The following is a 21,657-nucleotide window of genomic DNA, read 5'->3' as shown; positions in this document are numbered from 1 at the left end:
GTCCCAGCTACTTGGGAGGCTGAGGCAGGAGAATTGCTTGAACCCGGGAGGCGGAGACTGCAGTGAACCAAGATCATGCCACTGCACTCCAGCCTGGCAACAGAGCAAGACTCTGTCTCAAAAAAAAAAAAAAAAAAAAAAAGGAAGAAGAAAGGCAAGTAAATCGTGTGCTAAGGAGATATTAAGAATGTTATAAAGTTCATATGGAACTAAAAAAGAGCCCGCATTGCCAAGACAATCCTAAGTCAAAAGAACAAAGCTGGAGGCATCACGCTACCTGACTTCAAGCTATACTACAAGGCTACAGTAACCAAAACAGCATGGTACTGGTACCAAAACAGAGATATAGACCAATGGAACAGAACAGAGCCCTCAGAAATAACACCACACATCTACAGCCATCTGATCTTTGACAAACCTGAGAGAAACAAGAAATGGGGAAAGGATTCCCTATTTAATAAATGGTGCTGGGAAAATTGGCTAGCCATAAGTAGAAAGCTGAAACTGGATCCTTTCCTTACTCCTTATACGAAAATTAATTCAAGATGGATTAGAGACTTAAATGTTAGACCTAATACCATAAAAACCCTAGAAGAAAACCTAGGTAATACCATTCAGGACATAGGCATGGGCAAGGACTTCATGTCTAAAACACCAAAAGCAATGGCAACAAAAGCCAAAATTGACAAATGGGATCTAATTAAACTAAAGAGCTTCTGCACAGCAAAAGAACTACCATCAGAGTGAACAGGCAACCTACAGAATGGGAGAAAATTTTTGCAATCTACTCATCTGACAAAGGGCTAATATCCAGAACCTATAAAAAACTCAAACAAATTTACAAGAAAAAAACAAACAACTCCATCAAAAAGTGGGCAAAGGATATGAACCAGACAGTTCTCAAAGGAAGACATGCATACAGCCAACAGACACATGAAAAAATGCTCATCATCACTGGCCATCAGAGAAATGCAAATCAAAACCACAATGAGATACCATCTCACACCAGTTAGAATGGCAATCATTAAAAAGTCAGGAAATAACAGGTGCTGGAGAGGATGTGGAGAAATAGGAACACCTTTACTGTTGGTGGGATTGTAAACTAGTTCAACCATTATCGAAAACGGTATGGCGATTCCTCAAGGATCTAGTACTAGAAGTACCATATGACCCAGCCATCCCATTACTGGTTATATACCCAAAGGATTATAAATCATGCTGCTATAAAGACACATGCACACGTATGTTTACTGTGGCACTATTCACAATAGCAAAGACTTGGAATCAACCCAAATGTCCATCAGTGACAGACTGGATTAAGAAAATGTGGCACATATACACCATGGAATACTATGCAGCCATAAAAAAGGATGAGTTTGTGTCCTTTGTAGGGACATGGATGCAGCTGGAAACCATCATTCTCAGCAAACTATCGCAAGAACAGAAAACCAAACACTGCATGTTCTCACTCATAGGTGGGAACTGAACAATGAGATCACTTGGACTTGGGAAGGGGAACATCACACATCGGGGCCTATCATGGGGAGGGGGCAGGGGGGAGGGATTGCATTGGGAGTTACACCTGATGTAAATGACGAGTTGATGGGTGCTGACGAGTTGATGGGTGCAGCACACCAACATGGCACAAGTATACATATGTAACAAACCTGCACGTTGTGCACATGTCCCCTAGAACTTAAAGTATAATAATAATAAAAAATAAAAATAAAAAAAAGAATAAGTTAAACTTGTTTTTATTATATTACAACCTGCTCTGGAGAGAACTCCCTCCCTCCTGTAAAAACTAATTAACTCCCTTGAGAATTAACTCATTCCTGGGATAAGGGCATTCGTTTATTCATGAGGATAGAGCCCTGATGACCCAATCACTTCTTAAAGTCCACACCTCTTAATAATGTTACATTAGCAAATAAGTTTCTAACACATGAACTTTTGTGGGACACAGTCAAACCACAGCAATAATATAACACCAAACTGTTAATGCAACTTTTCGTGAGCCCATCAATATTCAGCATATTAACTAGCTCACTACTGTCATACATAGTGGCTTCTCTCTCTCTAGGAAATAAGAAATCAAAATAGGACTCACACTAGGACTGTCTAGCTGTGTCCTGTACCACTTCTGCTGTTCCCTGGAAGAAAACAGAAGGAACAAAGAAGGGATCATGATAGCTTCCCACTCAGTTGCTCAATCTTTGTTCGTTCTATTATAAGAACAATTTCCAAAAGTTTCATTCCTATATCAATCTTTACTTAATAATGTGAAGGGGAACTTTTTTCTAACTATCCTATCAAAATGAACTCTTCCATCTATTACTCCCCATTACACAAAATATACTTGTATCACTGCTCATCTACAACATAAATATTCTGTTTGTAGGTTTATGACAGTATAATTTTGCCTTGTGATAGTATTAATTTTCACTAATTTGACTGTACTACGGGTGTCTAAATTAGCATACAATCTTTTAAGAGGGCAGAGATTCTGTCCGCTTTCTTTGTATTTCATCTATGTCAAGCTGTTAATTCACAATTATATCCATGAAGAAGCAATGTTGTGTTAATTATTCCACTTGCGGCAGTCTCCCTCTGCATTCCTTAAACTCTGCCCAAATGCCCTCTGCCCTGATCAGTCCCCCAGGAGCTGACCTCTGTGGACTGTATCACCCAAGTTTCCTTGCCTTCTGGCTCTCAATGAGGATCCACTATGAGGAGGGACAAACAGGAGATGAGACTGTGGGAGGAGAAAGAATTTGAAGTTTTATTACCTACCTCACCCAACACTCCTTCCTGCCTTGTAGCAGTTCTGGGAAGAGCCATAGCTTCTTCTATCAGGCAACCCCTTTTCCATGGCTCCAGCAGGCTCCAAGTTCCACTAACACAGTTCACTCCCTTGCCCCTTCCAGCGGAAGGGCAATAACAAGTTGTACTGTCACTAGTCCCTGGGTACGTCACCATCTCTGGTTGGTTTTCTTAATGCTGCTCACTCCTATGTAACTAGTCGCTTCATTAAACTTCATTTTAAGGTGTGTCATCTGTTTCCTGCTAGGACTCTAATACAGCACTTTAATATAAATAAATTACTAAAACTCTCCAATCCTTAAAAAGAGAAAGCATGCTTCACATATTTCATATGAAGCATAAAGTCTTCACTTAATTCCAAGAGTTGAAGTCAAATTGAGACAGTCTTCAGATATCATACACAGCACTTCAGTTGAAAAAAGAAGGAAAAATATTTAACACAAATAAGTTTTTTTTTTTAATTTAAAGTTTCTTCTTATATGGTCACACCTCATTTTATTGCACTTCACTTTACTGCACTTCACAGATACTGCATTTTTTACAAATTGAAGGTTTGTAGCAAACCTGTGTCAAGCAAGTCTACCCGTGCCATTTTTCCAACAGCATACATAGTCACATTTTGTGGCTGTGTGTCACATTTTGGTAATTCTTGCAATATTTCAGACTTTTTCATTAAGGTTATATCTGTTATGGTGATCTGTGATCAGTGATCTTTCATGTTACTATTATAACTGTTGTGGGGTACCACAAACCACACCCATATAATAAGACGACAATCCTAATCGATATCATGTTGTTTGTATTCTCACTGTACAAAATAACATTTGTGATTCATGGGCAGGGGTCAAAATATCAAGATGAACAGGAGTTTGGAAGAAGTTTATTCTAGCCCTCACAGATGACTTTTGGGGGTTCAAGACTTCAGTGGAGGAAATAACTGCAGATGTGGTGGAAACAGTGAGAGAATTATTAGAATTAGAAGTGGGATCTGAAGATGTGACTGAATTGCTGAAATCTCATTATCAAACTTGAACAGATAAGGAATTGCTCCTTATGAATTAGCAAATAAAGTGGTTTACTGAGATGAAATCTACTTTTGGTGATGATGCTGTGAACACTGTTGAAATGACAAGAAAGTATTTAGAATATTATGTACACTTAGTTGATAAAGCAGAAGCACGGCTTGAGAAGACTGAGTCCAATTTTGAAAGATATTCTACTATTGGTTAAATGCTATCAAACAGCATCACAGGCTATCTTTCCTGAAAGGGAGTCAGTTGATGCAGCAATCTTCTTTGTTGTCTTATTTTAAGAAAATGCTGCAGCCACTCCAACCATCAGCAACTGCCACCCTGATCAGTCAGTAGCCACAATCATGAAGGCAAGACACTTGGCCAGCAAAAAGAGTATGACCTGCTGAAGGCTTGGATGACCATTAGCATTTTTAGCAATAAAATATTTGAGGAATGTATATTTTTAAAGACATAATGTTGTGTACACTTCATAGACTACTGTATTATGTAAACAAAAGTTTTGTATGTACTAAGAAACCAAAATGTTCATGAGACTTACTTGATTATGATATTTGCTTTATTGAGGTGGTCTGGAACCAAACCTGTGATACTCCCAAGGTGTACCTGTAATGAGGTTGTTATCCATTCTACGTAACAAGATGGAGCACATACAAAGAGTTGCTAATTAGAAATTCTTTATCTTATTTCTTGCAGTGATGTTTAGTAAGGTACTAATCTTTCTGATTCTCTATTCTTACTTGTGCAGAACTTAACTCCACAGACTTGTAAGGAACAAATAAGATAATGAATGTAAAGATTCCATCTAAATGTGTAGTATTTTCTAGAAACTACATGTACACTATAAAAAAGGTGTTTTTTTTTGTTTGTTTGTTTTTTTTGTGGGGGCAGTTGTATCTTGTATCTAGCTAATATCAAGATTCAAGATTCTCTTTCAGAATACTTTCTGTGTGGACAGGTCTGCCTCTACGCATCTTCCAAAAGAATGTCTCTTTCCAAGTATAAAACATCCGATTTTATTCTCAACATAGCTTACAGAAATGCAAAATTGATAGAAAGGCTCTTTCTAATTCACGACATTTCACTACTAACCGCCCTGCCCACAAAAAAACTTTTTGATAGTGTTCCTGTAGTTTCTAGAAAATAGTACACATTTAGATGGAGCCTTTACATTCATTATCTTATTTGATCCTTACAAGTCTGTGGAGTTAAGCAAGTTTTCCACAGGTAAGGACAGAGGATCAGAAAGGTATTTAGCACCTTACTAAACATCACTTCAGGTAAATAAGATAATTTTTTTTCTTTTTTTTTTTTTTTTTTTTGAGATGGAGTCTTGCTTTGTCACCCAGGCTGGACTGCAGTGGCAGGATCTCCACTCACTACAAGCTCTGCCTCCCGGGTTCACGCCATTCTCCTGCCTCAGCCTCCCGAGTAGCTGGGACTACAGGCACCCACCACCAGCCCCGGATAATTTTTTGTATGTTTAATAGAGACGGGGTTTCACCGTGTTAGCCAGGATGGTCTCGTTCTCCCAACCTCGTGATCCACCCACCTGGGCCTCCCAAAGTGCTGGGATTACAGGCATGAGCCACCACGCCCCCTAAATAAGATAATTTCTAATTACTGTATTACAGTGGAACAACACTAGGAACAATACTAGTTATTCTCATTAGTAATTTAATATAGAGCCTGCAAGTAATCAAATAGCAAATGCCTACATGCACACTACTATCCCACACACTAAAACAAAGGGAATACTAAAAGGCATCAACAGATCACATGGATATTATATACGGTACAGCAAAACAACAACAACAACAACAAAAAAAACAAAACATAAATAAATACCTAAAATGAAAGTAGTTTTCTCTCAGAGGGGAAATAAAATAAAATGTATATTTCCTTGAAAAATGCTTCCTTTAACATATACACAGAAAAAACACTTGGGTGAGGGGCTCATAGGATGAATCAGCAGGACGGTAAGAAAGACAAGGGGGCACAAAACTTTCTACATAAACAGTAATAGCTAGTCAGAGTAGCTTTGTCATTTACTCAGTTAATATTAATTGTATAAGCTATAGGCCAAGGTACTTTAAGAGATACTATGATAAATAGGAAAAATTTTTTGCATTCAAGCAGCTTCCAGCCTAGTTGGAAAGATAACACAGTCACAGATAAAACACTCATTTATTGATTCAACATTTCCTGAGTAGTTGCAGAAAGGCACTGAGTTTGGCACCCTGAGAAATGCAAAGATGAATGAAAAACAGCCTAGCCCTCCAGGAAGTTAACAGTCTGCTAGAGAAGATAACATAGGTATGCAGGTTTTGAATGAAGAACGTCAGAAGTGCTATAGGAATGATCCAAATATTATGCTATGTGATTTCCAAATGAGGGGGAAGTGATTCCTAAGTGGGGATTTGGGGAAGATGGCAGGGAGTAGACATTTGAGCTAGATAGCTTTTAAAGATTACACAGGATTTGAGTACTCACTGACGGGGAGGAAAGGCATTCTAAGTGAGAATCAACTGCGTTGTAAAGACAGACTCTGGAAAGTAAAGGGAAGGTAGGAGTAGTGAGTACAAAGGGTTTTTTTTTAGAGGGATCCAAATTATATGAAGGTGTTTACTGGGAAGGAGAGAGAGGTCAAATTACAGGGATACTCAAATGGGAATCTAAAGAGCTTATGTTGTTTATAGGATATGGGACATAAGAAAAGGTAGAAGAACACAGAGTATCTTAAAAGAGTTCTAAAGTCAATGATAAGGAAAGAAAAACTGGGTTTATAATTAGAGAACATATAATTTAGTTAAGTCTGAAAGAGCAGACATGATTCTGACAGGCTGTTACAGGTTATGTAAATTTATGAAAGTCATGATTCAGCCAGGCCAGCAATTCCTTGGTTGCTGCCGTTCCCTCGAAATCTTGGGAACTGGATCATTTTTGGTACCTTTTTAGATATGCTATCTGTGAAATGACACTGGCCTGAATAAACCCAAACCTCAGGAACTAAGGCTTTAACATACACACTTTAACACACACGTAGACACAATCACATGCTCCCCAAATTCCCTTCAACATCCTTTTTGGTAGAACATTTTTATTGTTTGCTACTTTTTGTTTGTTTGTTTATCTGCATTTCCTTGCTGCTATTTTTTATAATTATAAAATACAAATTAATACAACTTCAATGTAGGAAATCTAGTCTTTCATTGTTATCCATTTTAATACTGACTTAATAACCACAATATGAATGTACTAACACTCACTGCTACAATTCTATACAGAGAGCCAGGGTGTCTGAAAACGGGCCATATGTTCAAGACTGGTATATGAATCAGCACAAAGGTAATACTGGTCTCTTCAAGAATCACTTGGGGCTATACTCCTAAAAGAAGAAGAAAACTGCTTCTAGACTACCTCCAGAATTCTCCTGGAATGTGTGAGTTAAAGAGGACCAAAGTAGTCTCTTAGGACTCAAAAAAATTACTGAATATAGTAAGCACCAATCCAGATCACGAGTTGGATATTCAGCCCCTAGGGGTCCACAAATCTAGGCATATTCACAGATAAATTTATTTTTTATCAGGGATTACCTAGATTAGAATAATTTCAACCTAAATTAATTTTAATGGATTAGGGCTAAACTCAGAAAAATCTATGAGTCAAACATTGTTGGGTTTTACATTAGGCCAGTCTGATGTAGAGGTCAACAGCATAAGCTTTAAACTCTGTCAAAATGAATATGAAACTTAGCTATGATTTACTGTAATTGTGTTTTCTTATGAAAGCCACTAAACCCTTCTGAGATTTAAGAAAACAGCAATCATATAACACCTGTAAGAATTAAATTTGAAAATTAATGTATGGAAGACTGTCATCCAATGGCAGTTTATTATTAACAGGCAATCACCATGATACCATTTCATACAGAAATCTATTGCCCATAAAGAATTAGTGCTTTTCATTGATTAAATTATTAAAGAACAAGCAAAGAAAGCAAGGTATGGAGAAATCCTGAATGTTCTACAATGTATCATATTTATTCTTCAAGGTCCATCTCCATGAAGCGTTTTGTATTCCCCTTAATTTCATAGTCTCTTCCTTTGAAACCCATAGCCTGGGTTTAGATATCTCATAAGCACTTCTCATACTCTGGATTAGTCATACATGTTCTTTTCTTACCAGCCACTCTCTCCTGCTCCTCACCTTGCTCTACCTCTTAGAGCTAGGGCTTTTAACCTGAGCAGTGTAAATGTCCTAAATTTATATACAAAATTAATGTTTCTGTATACCATATATAAATATATTTTCCTGGAGAAAATCCATAGTTTTCATCAAATTCTCATAAAAACTCTGAAAGTCAAAAAAGGTAAGGAACTCTTGTCTAGGGAATAGACTGATTTACTCATCCTTTTCTCCTCTACGGTGCTACGTATTTACGTTGCATATGAATCAAAATTTATTGATATAATGGTTTAATAATAAATCATAAAATAAATTTTAGGTTTTAAATCTTCTTTTATTTTTATTTATTTTTGAAACAGGGTCTTACTCTATCACCCAGTTTGGAGTGCAACGGCTTGAATACAGCTCACTGCAGCCTCGACCTTCAGGGCTCAAGTGATCTTCCTGCCTTAGCCTCCTAAGTAGCTGGGACCACCAGTGCACGCCACCACTCCCAGATGACTTTTTTTCCTTTAATTCTTTTGTACAGATGGGGTCTCGTTATATTGCCCAGGCTGGTCTTGAACTCCTGGGTTCAAGTGATCGTCCTGCCTCGGCCTCCTAAAGTGCTGGGATTATAGGTATGAGCCGCCACACCTGGCATTAATGCAGTCTTTCAAAGTATATTTTCTTGCTTGGTCTTCCTTTAATGTAAAAAATACATTAAGAATAGTGGTTATCAGAGGCTGGGGAGAACGGAGGATCCACAGAGAGTTACTGGTTTTTGGGTTTTTTTGGGGGGGACAGAATCTTGCTCTCCTGCCCAGGCTGGAGTGCAGTGGTGTGATCTTGGCTCACTGCAAGCTCCACCTCCCGGGTTCACGCCATTCTCCTGTCTCAGACTCCCGAGTAGCTGGGACTACAGGTGCCCACCACCACACCCAGCTAATTTTTTTGCATTTTTAGTAGAGATGGGGTTTCACTGTGTTAGCCAGGATGGTCTCGATCTCCTGACCTCGTCATCCACCCACCTCGGCCTCCCAAAGTGCTGGGATTACAGGCGTGAGCCACAGCACCCGACCACAGAGTTACTGTTTAATGGCTCCAAAGTTTCAGCTTGAGAAGATGAAGGCGATGGCAGTGGTGATGGCTGCACAACAGTGTCAATATATTAATAGTACTACTTAACTGTTCTGCACATTTCACCACCACAACAAAAAAAGACTGTCTTACTCTCATGTAGTATTAATTGCCTATTACATGGCAGACTCTTCATCAGAGGAAAGGAAAAAAGAAATACACTGGTTAAATTTTAGGATATAAGAAAGAATGGGGAAGAAAATCTCAACCTCTATCTATATACAATGCTGGTGTTGGAGTATAAATACAAACTAAAATAGGGTAATTTAATCATAAATCTTGTCCAAAGGAGCTTAAAGAAAAGTAAATGGAGAAAAAGACTGCTTAGGCAACATCAGTTTATCTGTGTGAGGTAACTTAAACTTTTCCAAGGTGCCAAGTCACTACTCGAGGCATAAATGATAATTTAGCCCAATTTTACTAATGTATTATCTATATGAATAATGTAAGCATTTTGTATGCTTGCAAAAGGCATCCCAAGGTATCAGAAGCACATTTTTTTTAAATGAACATTTGGTAAATATTCTCAAAATTTGTAAATATAAAATCCTAAAATGATAAATACCTTAAAAAGAAAATAGCAAAAAAAGAAAGAAAAATCACAGTATGAAAAAATGAATTATTTTCATATATCATTTTACTCCCATCTCATACTTTACAGCCTGCCTTACCAAAGAAAAAGTCTCAGACTCCATTAAGATTATAAATATGTTAAAACAGCAAAAGTATCTCTATTAATAAGGTTATACCTGATATTTCCAATAACATGTATATTTTGTCAAAAACTTAGATTCTAAACCTTTTAATCATTAAATGTCAATGATATTGTTTGGTAATCAGCATATAACTAATTAGCAAAGATACTTTAAAATTCCATTATTTTCCCAGAAATCCTTTCATATATGAGAGATTTGCAACTATTTCTCTAGTGGAATCTAGGAAAATCTTTAGAAACAGATTCAATATAACGGGTAACTACTGTACTAATATTTAAATTCTGTATCATAAAAAAGATATGCACTACCATATTGAAGTATTATGTATTTGATATAAGCTATGTTTATTTTTTCTTGACTTTAATATTAATTAGCAGACTATAAGATTCTCCCACAGTTGTATTTACCAAAAAGCCAATTTTCCTTATATTTATTCTTATTCAGTGTTCACTCAATAAATATTTACCAAGTGCCTGTCATGTACCAGTGGTATAAATGCTGCACAGCAGTGAACCAGTCATGTTCTGCCTAAAAAATACTTAATGCTACTGCTTTCCCAGAACACAGATTTATACTACCACCTTTGTGAAGTGTTAGAGCAGACGGATAGCTAGACATGAGCAGGAAAGAGAGCGCCTGAGAAAAGGAGGACTAGAAAATCTCACATCCCAGAGACCACCCAAAACCTGCATGCTGGGTATGAGTAGACAGGAGCGGAAATACCTATGCAGAAAGGAACACCCTGAAATACCCCTTAAGATGCCCAGTAATTGCTCACTCTATAGTTAACCTGTCAGAATGTAGCTAGCTACATGCTGATAAGGAGGGAAAGAGGGCAAAGGGGAAATTCTTAAGAGATACACAGGCACAGCAAGTACAGATTTAACCGCTATACGACCTTCCTGGGGTGGCAGTAAGGAGCAACAATGCCATTAAGTAGACTTCATATCGAACACAGGGCACACACATGTGCATCAACTCAGAGTAAGAGAATCCCACAAAACTGTGGCAGGAACTAATCAGGGACAAGGTAGAGACTTAAAGCAGAAGTAGGAAACTAGCCAAAGACAAAGGCCGAGACTTGAGACAGACAGGAACTTAAAGAAAGAGTTCAACACAATGAAAACTGCAATGTTGAACTCTTAGGGCTGTTGGCTCATTTTCTTTCAAGCAGCTCACTCTGCCTCCTCTTTCAGAGCGTACTGTCTCTGCTACTACTTAACCCTTGCTGCTCCTACTGCTGTTTTTCCAGCCTGCTCCTCTCTTGGCATGTACTTTCTTCAATAAATTCTCTGTTCTTTTTGCTAAAATTGTCTCTTGGACAAATTCTTTCTCCCAAGAACAACAAGAACCAGAGACTTTGCTCTTCCTAGTAACAAAAGTGTAATGGTTTTGTAAATATACTTATTCTGGTAATATTTTGAATAATTTATGCTTCTGATCTCTAATGAAAAATTTATAAGTGAATGAATATTTTTAAGATAAAATATTTGCCTGATGTGGAGTTTGTGTTTTGGTATAGCAATAACAACACATCAAAAAAAGTACAAATTACTTTAAACTTTGAAGATTTACCTGTTATAGGAATATTCTGTGAGACTGATAGCTGCACATCTCCAGTTCCCGGTGGCATGTCAACAACTAAGTAGTCCAGTTGACCCCAATCTACCTAAAAAGATCACATAGATTATATCATTGTATAAAAATTCAATGTTGAATAGTGATGTAAACAAAATTAATGGGTTAATAATAAATCTAAAATCATAGCTATCACTTGAGCCATTGCTAGGTGCAAGGCACTTTGCTAAGTCCGAAGGATACATGGATGAATAAATGACAGGCCCTTCCACTAGGAGGCCTTCTTTGAATGGCAAGTTTAAATTTCCAGATGACTCATCCCCATACATACATGCTAATGTTGAACTCATTTCCCAGTAGGCTTCTATTTAGGACCATTCACTTATTTTTACTGGGTGTAGCCCACATTTTGCCTAAAGAAGGTATTAGCTTTTTGTCCTTTTTTTTTTAATTTTGCATTTCCCATGCTAATATAATTTTTTTTAAGTTTATATTTCCTTCACAAAAATACAATAATGAAAACCAAAATTTAATAATAAAAATTTTAATATAACTTGAGTCCCAATATTATTAAGGTTTTATTTCTTTCTTTCAAGGCATTTATTTATAACCAGAAAATTCGCCTATATAACGAAGTCCTTAATGCTCAACCTTCATTTAGATAGGTCTCAAGGGTACCTCAGGTTCTTTACTCCTCAGATACTTCTTTCCTTTAATGGAGTCCCTAGTCTCCATTAATGGCCCAAGGATCTTCTCAATTGTAAAGCAGAAATGTGGAATCACACTAACTCTTCCTTTTCCTTCACTATCTCTAATCAGTTATTCTGCCTTCTAAAAATCTCTCAAACACACCCACTTCTCCGTTTCTCCACTGCCAAGAACCCAAGTGAGGCCACCACCATCTATTATTATTAAAGCCTCCAAAACAACCTCTCTGGCTCCAGCACTGCCTATCTAGTCTATGCCTAACAACACTGGAAAATGGAAATTTGATAGTACTACATTTTGTTTAAAACTCTTCTCTTGCCTTTAGGATAATATCTAAGCTTAAGCTCTAGAACACTCTGCCTCTTCTTCTTCGCTTGCTAATTCTTCTTCATTCTTCAGATCTCAGCTTAAAATTCAGTTCTTTGGGGAAATCTCCACTAACTCCCATTAGATTAAAGTGTTTCTACTACATACTTCCCCTAATCATGTATTCATTCATTTGCCCAAGAAATGTTTACTGAATACCTACTATGTATTGGGTATTGAGCTAAGTATTGACAATTAAATGGTATCATGATTCCTGCTCTCAAAGAAGTTACAATATAGAGACAGAGATATCGGGTAGATAACTATCCTTATAAATACATAATCACCAGCTTTATAATATAAGAGGCACTGTGAAGACAGTAAAATGTGCACAGGAAAGAGCTTGCTAACTTTGAGAAATTGAAAGATCAATATGGCTAGAGAGCAGTGAGTGAAGAGAAGGGTATCATTCATTTACTGTTGTTTCATGATCTGTCTTCCTATAAAACTGTAACTGAGTTAGATCACTTTAGCACAGAATGGACTAACAGGAGACGCTTAAGATGTTTTCTTTCAAGGAATGAATGGCTAAATGAACACATGCAAAGGCTTGATTTTTTTAAACCTAAGTGGAAACTGTATATAATTTCATATTGTGCTCCTTAAAACTTAATAACATGTAATATATCCTTTCCATAGAATCATGCTTTTACTTATTTATTTATTCATTTTTGTGACAGGGTCTCACTCTATCACCCAGGCTGGAATGCAGTGGCATGCTCACAGCTCATTACAGCTTCAACCTCCTGGGCTGAGGTGATCCTCCCACCTCAGCCTCCCTAATAGCTGGGACTATAGACGTATGCCACCATGCCTGGCCAATTTTTGTATTTTTTGTAGAGACAGGGTTTTGATGTTCTGGTCATTTGATGTTCTCTGAAACCCAGAGACATGTCAGTCTGCCAGTGCTAGGAGTTTTAGTGCCAAAAATATAAAAGGAAAACTATTCTTCATCTTTTTGGGGTATGGTTTTGTCAACCTGAAGTAATCGAAAGGATCAGAATCCAGTTTAAAAGAGTTTATTCATATGAAAGACTAGGAATGGCCATCCAGGAAACACAGACTCCAGAGAAATGGAGTCAGCACTCTGAAGTTAAAAGTTAAGGTCTTGCATATAGGAAGAAAACAAAGAAATTTAACAGGATCACAACATTTTCTATACAAGGCTGATTTATGAGTTATAACAATTCAGTTACAGTTTGTTTTCTTTTCCCTACGGCTTGTTTTCTTTACAGCTGGTTTTCATTTCCTTTCCAATTTAAGAGTATATTTAATATTCCATCTTAAGACAATGTGATAGTCATGAAGTCTTTGTATGAGAAAGGTTAAGAGGGAAGTTAATCTATAAGGAAAATCAACAGAGAAGAGGGAAAGAACGTTCCCTGACACGCTTTATTCATTTACGACATTGCATAAAACATTGAAACATTATACGTAAGAACAAAGGCTAATCTGTAATCAGAGAAACAGTTATACCTTTCTAGGTTACAGTTGCCTGTCATGTGACTCAGGCTTCATGATCACATTTCTTTAAGGGCTCAAAATAATTTAAAGCTCCAGCAACTTAGATTTTCAATTATTTATTTCCACAGTTTCATAGATGTTGGTCATGGGTAGTCTCGGGGTAACTATTTTTCAAGAATCTCTTGAACCCAAGGGGCAGGGTTGCAGCAAGCCAAGGCTGTGACACTGCATTCCAGCCTGGGCGACAGCGAGACTCCGTCTCAGAAAAACAACAACAACAAAAACTGCTATTAAGGTTCCAAGGAACTAAAAATACTTCACGGCTAAGGCAATTCATTTCAAATGACTCTAAATTGAATTTAATGTACCTGAAAAACACCTGGGCCAGTACATTCATCACACATAGTAGGCTTTCTATAAAGGCTTGCTGATAAACCAAGCATACGACCATGGGCAGAACCTAATGCTAGACTGAGTAGTAAGTACTGAATTAGGAGGTGGACACCACATGGCAGGATCCAGGATCCAATCAGATTGAGCCCTGGCATACCTTATGGCAGGATCCAATCAGATCAGGCTTCCTGGCATCACCTTGTTGCAAGATATAATAAGATCATACCTCATTAGCCTATGCTTATAAAAGCTGACCAGCCCCCAGCTCAGGGAGACGGATTTGAGCATTTCCTTCTGTCTCCTTGTTAGCTGACTCACAATAAACCTTTCTCAATGTAAAAACCTGGTGCTTTGGTGTTTGGATTTCCATTGTCCACAGGCAAACTGACCCAATTGGTTTGGTGACAAAATGATGGCCATGAAAGGACCAAAAGTAGGTCTCTACTTGACTTCTTAAATTTAATAGAAAGACTAAATATGTTTGGTCTCTAAAAATTATGCTATAGGGAAACATGTTTTTCTAATAATTACAAAATGGTTCTTATTTGTAAAAAGACTGATATACAATAGGCAATTCAAGATTTCTATTTTTTGTTTGTTTGTTTGTTTTTCTAGATGGAGTGTCACTCTGTCGCCTAGGCTGGAGTGCAGTGGCACAATCTTGGCTCACTGCAACCTCGTCTCCCGGGTTCAAGCGATCCTCTCGCTTCAGCCTCCCCAGTAGCTGGGATTACAGGCACCCGCCACCACAACTGGCTGATTTTTTTGTATATTTAGTAGAGACGGGGTTTCACCATATTGGCCAGGCTGGTCTCGATCTCCTGATCTCAGGTGATATGCCTACCTTGGCCTCCCAAAGTGATGGGATTACAGGTGTAAGCCACCACATCCAGCAAGATTTCTATGTTTTTAATAAAATTTAAGGTTACTACATGTTGAAAATTCTAATTTATAATTCTTCAAATGAACTGTGCAAAAAGGTGTTGTTTGTTTGTTTTTTGAGATGGAGTCTTGCTCTGTCACCCAGGCTGGAGTGCAGAGGTACGATCTCAGTTCACTGCAACCTCCACCTCCCAGGTTCAGGCAATTCTCCAGCCTCAGCCTCCTGAGTATCTGGGATTTCAGGCACCCACCACCATGCCAAGCTAATTTTTATATTTTTAGTAGAGATGGGGATTCACCAAGTTGCTCAGGCTAGTCTTGAACTCCTGACCTCATGATCTGCCTGCCTCGGCCTCCCAAACTGTTGGGATTACAGACGTCAGCCACTATGCCTGGCCAGGTGTGTTTTTAATAAGAAAAAATTATAAGAAACACATAAAATATGTTCGTCAGTGAGAAAAAAATTATTTTGTCTAATTTGGAGGTTATTTAAAAGGAGTTTCACAATATGGATTTGGAAAGGAAATAGAAACAAGATAAAAAGGAACCAGTAGTAAGGGGAGAGAGACATATAAGAAAGTTACAGATATGAACAAAAGAGATTTTGTATGAGAAATCATAATTTTGTATGAGAAAGAATCTTACATAGTAAATCTTTGTCCTAAAGTAAAATGACTGGTTTTTTAAGAAAGAGCAGTATAGGGAAAGGTACAAAGTCCAAGCATGTCATAGATGGTCTAAGTCATGAAAAGGTTAATAAATAGAAATTTTAAGAAATTTGGTGTGTGAATAAGTTGACTATAATGAAAACAAATTTTTAACAGTCTTTCTAGGGAATGAACATTGATATTAAAACACAGAACTTCTAATTTTGGCCCTCTATGTTAAAATAACAAGAGTGTCTTAAGACATCAATTTGCTCTTGGTAAGACTGCAAGAGGTTTTGATTTTTAATTCTTAAGTCTGTTTCTATAATAGCCATTCTCTGAATCACAAATAAGTGTCTCTTTCTGCCACATTTCTTCCTGAGAACTGTCTAGTTTCTCTGGTTTCAGGTCTATCTTGAAGGTCTAGAAAAGCAATATTTTATTCCAGTATAAATTGGTTCTGTATTTTTATATGTCTGCACTGTTTCATGTAACCAGGGCTTAAATGTCTGAATTATTTCATGTAACCAGGACTTCCTATGCTGTTACTAAATGTATTCCCCTGCTCAAAGTAACTGGCCTAGGAAACAAAGATTGCTTAGGAAGACTGAGGTTTAAAAAGGTTAAGGTTTTTATATTCATGTAACTTTCTGTATTGCTTTTGAAGTCTTTTGATTGTCACTCTGGTTAAACGAGTAACTACTATTTGGCAGTGACCTATGATTCTGCTGAAGGAAGTACTTTGAACTTTTTGATGTCTTTGGTAGGTTCTCCCAGGATCCAAATCCTAAATCAAGCTTCTTGGCCTAAAATTAACTTTGACATTTTACAGGTGAGCCCCCTGGAGAGCCTTAAAGGGTGTATCTCTCATCTTGTAGAGATTTTAAATGATTAAGCTTATTTGGTAAATAATATGGGATGCACTGTCAAATAAGAAACACGGTAGAATTTCCTTTATGTTATGCTTGTAAAAATGTATTATTAAAAGGTATTCCAAAATTGTTTAAGATTCCTAAAATTCTGGTATGTTGGGGAATATGTCATGATGTGAAATTGGTTATATGCTACCAAAATACCTAGATTTCTTTGTTAGTTATGAACTCTCATCAGATCTTTGACTGTGGCTGTTCTGAATTTTTGTCATCCACAATTATTATCTTAAATTTTTCTCTGGAAGCACTTGCAATTGGCTATAGTCCAAAATTGTTAATTAAGACTGAGCAAAACAAAATTACATGAAGTTAAGTAATTGTTAAGGATAGCGCTTTTATGACTTAAGTGTTTTGTTTTCCAGATTTAGGAAATTTTCTGTCATAAGTTATTTAGAGTTTGCAATAATTTGATAACATATCCTTTGTGAACAAGGGCGGGAACGTTTTGCTTTTTCTCACAACTTGATTCCTACAAAATTTAGAAACCATTAATGAGTATTCTTATTTTTATGTAATGTAAGTTCAGTAAAAATCTGCTCTCTCAGTCAGGCACGGTGGCTCACGCCTGTAATTCCAGCATTTTGGAAGGCCAAGGCAGGTGGATCACAAGGTCAGGAGTTCACAGACTAGCCTGGCCAACCTGGTGAAATCCCATCTCTACTAAAAAAACACAAAAAATTAGCCAGGCATGGTGGCACGTGCCTGTAATCCCAGCTACTGCAGAGGCTGAGGCAGAATTGCTAAAACCTCAGGGGCAGAGGTTGCGGTGACCTAGATCTCGCCACTGCACTCCAGCCTGGGCGAGACAACAAGACTCCGTCTCGGGGGAAAAAAAATCTGCTCTCTTTATAAGCAAGATGCAATGGGAAACACTGGTTATATTACCAAGGTTTGGACTGAAATGTCATATTTAAGAATGTGAATAAAATGCCTGGCTTCAGAACTTCCCAGCTTTACAGAGTGAATGAAAACTGTCACTTCCTGGCAGGCCCAAGAATGTTAAGGCTGTAAGTAAAATCTAAAACTTGCCTTAGTTTGGCTTCCCAGCTGCAAAAGTTTCTAAATCTGAGATTTCTTAGATGATCACTATGGAGAGAAAAAGTTATGCTTCTAAGGAAAGCAAAAGTACATCTGTTATTAGATTGTAACTCTGTGCACTGTCTTCAAGTCCTTGTTATCTATCTGTAGACTGGACTGAATCTTCCTAAGTTCCTCCAATACTTGGTTATAACTAAATCCCAATGGAGTCCCTCAGCCCTCTTCTCACAATCCAGACTAGGGATGCTCTGAGGACATTAAGGGTATTTCCCCTTTTTAAATCTGACCAACCAGCGTAATATCAGAAGTGGGGGCAAACTAGACCTTTAGGATACTATGAACTCTCGTCTCATAGTAGTTGATGCTGTCTCTTCCTTTCTAAAAGCCATAGAGAAGAATAGTTATGGGGCTACCTCTCACTATCTCCATTCCATACTCAGTCAGGGCTCTCTTCAAGTCACATCATAAGCCAGCTAGCAAACCATGAGGTTCCCTTTCTTTCCTTTTCTTTCCCTTTCTTTTTTCTTTCTTTTCTTTCTCTCTCTTTCTTTTTGAGATGGAGTTTCACTCTTGTTGCCCAGGCTGGAGTGCAATGGCACCATCTCGGCTCACGGCAACCTCTGCCTCCCAGTTTCAAGCGATTCTCCCTCATCCTCCCGAGTAGCTGGGATTACAGGCATGTGCCACCTCGCCTGGCTAATTTTGTAATTTTAGTAGAAACGGCGTCTCCATGTTGGTCAGGCTGGTCTCAAACTCGCAACCTCAGGTAATCCGCCCGCCTTACCCTCCCAAAGTGCTGGGATTACAGGCATGAGCCACCATGCCAGGCCTGTAAGTTTCTCTTTCTATCCTCACCTCACCATCACCCGGTGTAATAACTTTTCCAATCCTGCCACTTTACTTACCTTTCCTAAGGCCAAGTCTGCCTAATAAGTGGAACTGCATGCACTTACTAGGTCATGTCTTTTAGCCAAAGGTAAAACAGCCAGTATTTATACAGACGTCAGGTATGCCTTCAAAGTTGTTCATGACTTTGGTATTTGTGTAAAATTTGTCCACAATACACTACTGGAAAACTGCTGCATGCCTCCATGGACCACTTCCCATTACTGAGTGGTCCCTTTTAAGTATGGTAACAAGATTTTATTTAGCTCCCTGCCTCACAAGGAAACCAGTATGTACTAATTATGATTTGCATGTTTTCAAACTGGGTTAATGCCTTCTCTTCTTGATAGGTCACAGCAATGTCAGTAGTTAAGCCTTACTGGAAAAATTATACCAACCTGGAAAGTCTCTCAAGAGCTTCATAGTGACCAAGGATCTCATTTTACAGGGCAAATTATTCAAAATGTTTATAAAATTTGGACTATTAACATCCACTGGGGTGGTGGAACAGACCAACAGAATAATAAAAACCCAGTGACAAAGATCTGAGTGGCATTTAGCCTGCCATGGCCCTAGGCCCTTTCTTTAGTCTTTTTTAACCTTGGTGGGTATTCAACACCCTCTCCCTGGAGTTCTGAATTCATCCAGTCAGGAGAAATCACGTTGTTTTTTTCATTTGTTTGTTTTTGCTTGTCTGTTCAGCCCCCATTCACCTCCTCAGAAAGGACTTCTTAGAAACCTGCGAGGCCCATATATCCTTCTCCCAAAAAAGGGGAAAATAATACTTGAGTTATCCTCAGCAGGAGATCTGGACATAGAAATAGCTCTTATGCAAATTCCCATCTATTCAGTCAGCTTCACTAATTCTACCCCTCCTGCTCTCCAAGAGCTACCTGAGAGTCTTGAAGCACATGCCAGCACTGACAATGACCCCATGGATTATAGTTGGAGGATACTCTCAGGGATGCGATTTGCTGAAAGGGATTAACTCTAGTAAAGGAGCTGCACAGGAAGGTTTTAGAGGTCTTGGTTTGGACTAGGTTCTGCTTGGAATGGTCAGAAACTTTTCTGCACTGTTAATAGAGCTGTCCGCTTCACCACTCATGCCATCAGAGCACAACAGAGATCCCCTATACTCCCTTCCTTGTGTGGTCCTAGACAACCACACTGCATTAGACTAACATCTCACTGCATAGGGTGGTGTTTCTGCTATCGCTAACACTTGCTGCTGTATCTGGGTAAATACTACCAGTCAGGTGAATTGGGAACATCTGAGGTTGTAAAGCTAGCCAAATCTCTGAAAGGGACACCTTCAGAAAGACTCCTGGCTGGACTTACTGAGTGGAATTTCCAATGTCCAGATGTTTTCAGTTGGCTTAACCCTGGTATAAGATTCCTTCTGTGTTTCGCCCACATGTCTTAATGATCCTCCTCATATTTGGGCTAAGCATTTGGCTCCTCTTCAAAATTGTTCTAGCCTATTTTAACAGATGTCTGCAAGTGACTCCCACTAGGATTGTGCCAACTCAATCCTTAAGACTTTAAATTCACTTTAGCTGGAAACGGGAACCAACTTAACCCAAGAGACTGTGGTTCAAATTTAGCACATACTTGAGTGCCTCTTGTAAGTAAATGACTCTAGTTGCTCAGTTGGTCACTGCCCTGCCACAAGGATCTCTACAAGGGACCAGATGGACCTGGGGCAGGTAGTCAACCACTCTGGCACCATGATGGGATGCAATGCTGTCTGGCAACAGGTTTGAGCCAGTCCTTCAAGATGGATCCTAAGCAGCTGACTGAGTCTAAATTTTAAATAGAGCCATGTGGCCATTTGCTGACTAGGGGTTACACCCATACTCTTCCCCCAGAACTCACACATTTTAATCTATAGAACCTTTGGGGCTCACCTGAACCAGTCAATTAGAGTTGAGTTGTATCGATCAATCAGAACTAAGCAAGCTACAAGTTTCAATCCTTCATGTGCACAAAGAGAACTGATTGGGAACCTGGGTGTGAACTTTTGCTACAAAATCTGAGCTTTCTTTCCCTTGTTCTCTGAAACAAATAATGTTCAGGTTGCTAACTCTTTATTCCTTTGTCCTTGAACTGGGTTGAAGTAACTTCTTCTGAAACATAATCCTGAGCACTAAACAATTTCATTTATATAACCAAGGTCTACTATCTAATCAGCAGGAAGTAGCTAGAGTAGTTGTCACCCCTTTTCCCTCAATACTGAGGAATGGACATAATAAAGGGGCAATTTGGAACTGCATTAGACCAATCTGGTTCAACTTTTATGTAACAAAGCTGTGGACTGTTCTTCAGTTGCTGTTGGACCCCCACTTTGAAGGTCACATAACCTGAAGTTGAAGATGAACCAAATGAGTAGAACCTAAGTGCTTGGACTAAGGAGTGAGGACTGAATTAAGAGGTGGATACTGAATGGCAGGATCCAGGATCCAATCAGATCAAGTCCTGGCGTGACCCCACGGCAGGATCCAGTCAGCTCGTGTAGACAGATTTGAGCGTTTCCTTCTGTCTCCTTGTCAGTCAATTTGCGATAAACCTTTCTTAGTGTAAAAATCTGGTGCTTCAGTGCTTGGCTTTCCATTGTGTGTGAAGGCAAACTCATTTGTTTGTGCAGGCAAACAGATCCAGTTTGGTTCAGTGACAGTTCCAGTTCTCTTGTAAAAGAGCCACAAAAGCAATGATTTTAGAATGATTTGGGGAGGCTCTAGATTCTACTTACTGTTTACTTGTATAAATTATATTTTACTAAGTGTAGGGAAATAAGAATTAGCAAAACGCCCAAGAATCTCATTTAGTAAAACCCAGTAGTGGATCCAGATTTTGTGTGACCTGAAGCATATACAATTTGAGTGGTCAT

The 21,657-nt window shown here is 38.4% G+C and overlaps 1 protein-coding gene across 15 annotated transcripts in view; it reads right to left on the bottom strand.

Annotated features, from left to right (window-relative positions):
- NUBPL (NUBP iron-sulfur cluster assembly factor, mitochondrial) overlaps positions 1-21,657 on the bottom strand; it is a 259,201-nt gene that overhangs the window by 58,874 nt on the left and 178,670 nt on the right. For all 15 annotated transcript variants that reach the window (XR_012415699.1, XM_073997212.1, XM_005561036.5 and 12 more), the window contains one exon: positions 11,453-11,546. Coding sequence is in view for 14 of the 15 variants with exons in the window: in XM_073997212.1 (XP_073853313.1) it covers positions 11,453-11,546 (94 nt within the window). In the remaining variant the exon portion in view is untranslated. The remainder of the gene's footprint in view (positions 1-11,452; positions 11,547-21,657) is intronic.

This window comes from Macaca fascicularis, chromosome 7 (assembly GCF_037993035.2).
Source record: "Macaca fascicularis isolate 582-1 chromosome 7, T2T-MFA8v1.1".
In the NCBI taxonomy this organism is placed as follows: Eukaryota; Metazoa; Chordata; class Mammalia; order Primates; family Cercopithecidae; genus Macaca; species Macaca fascicularis.
This window is presented reverse-complemented; position numbering and strand designations above follow the sequence as displayed.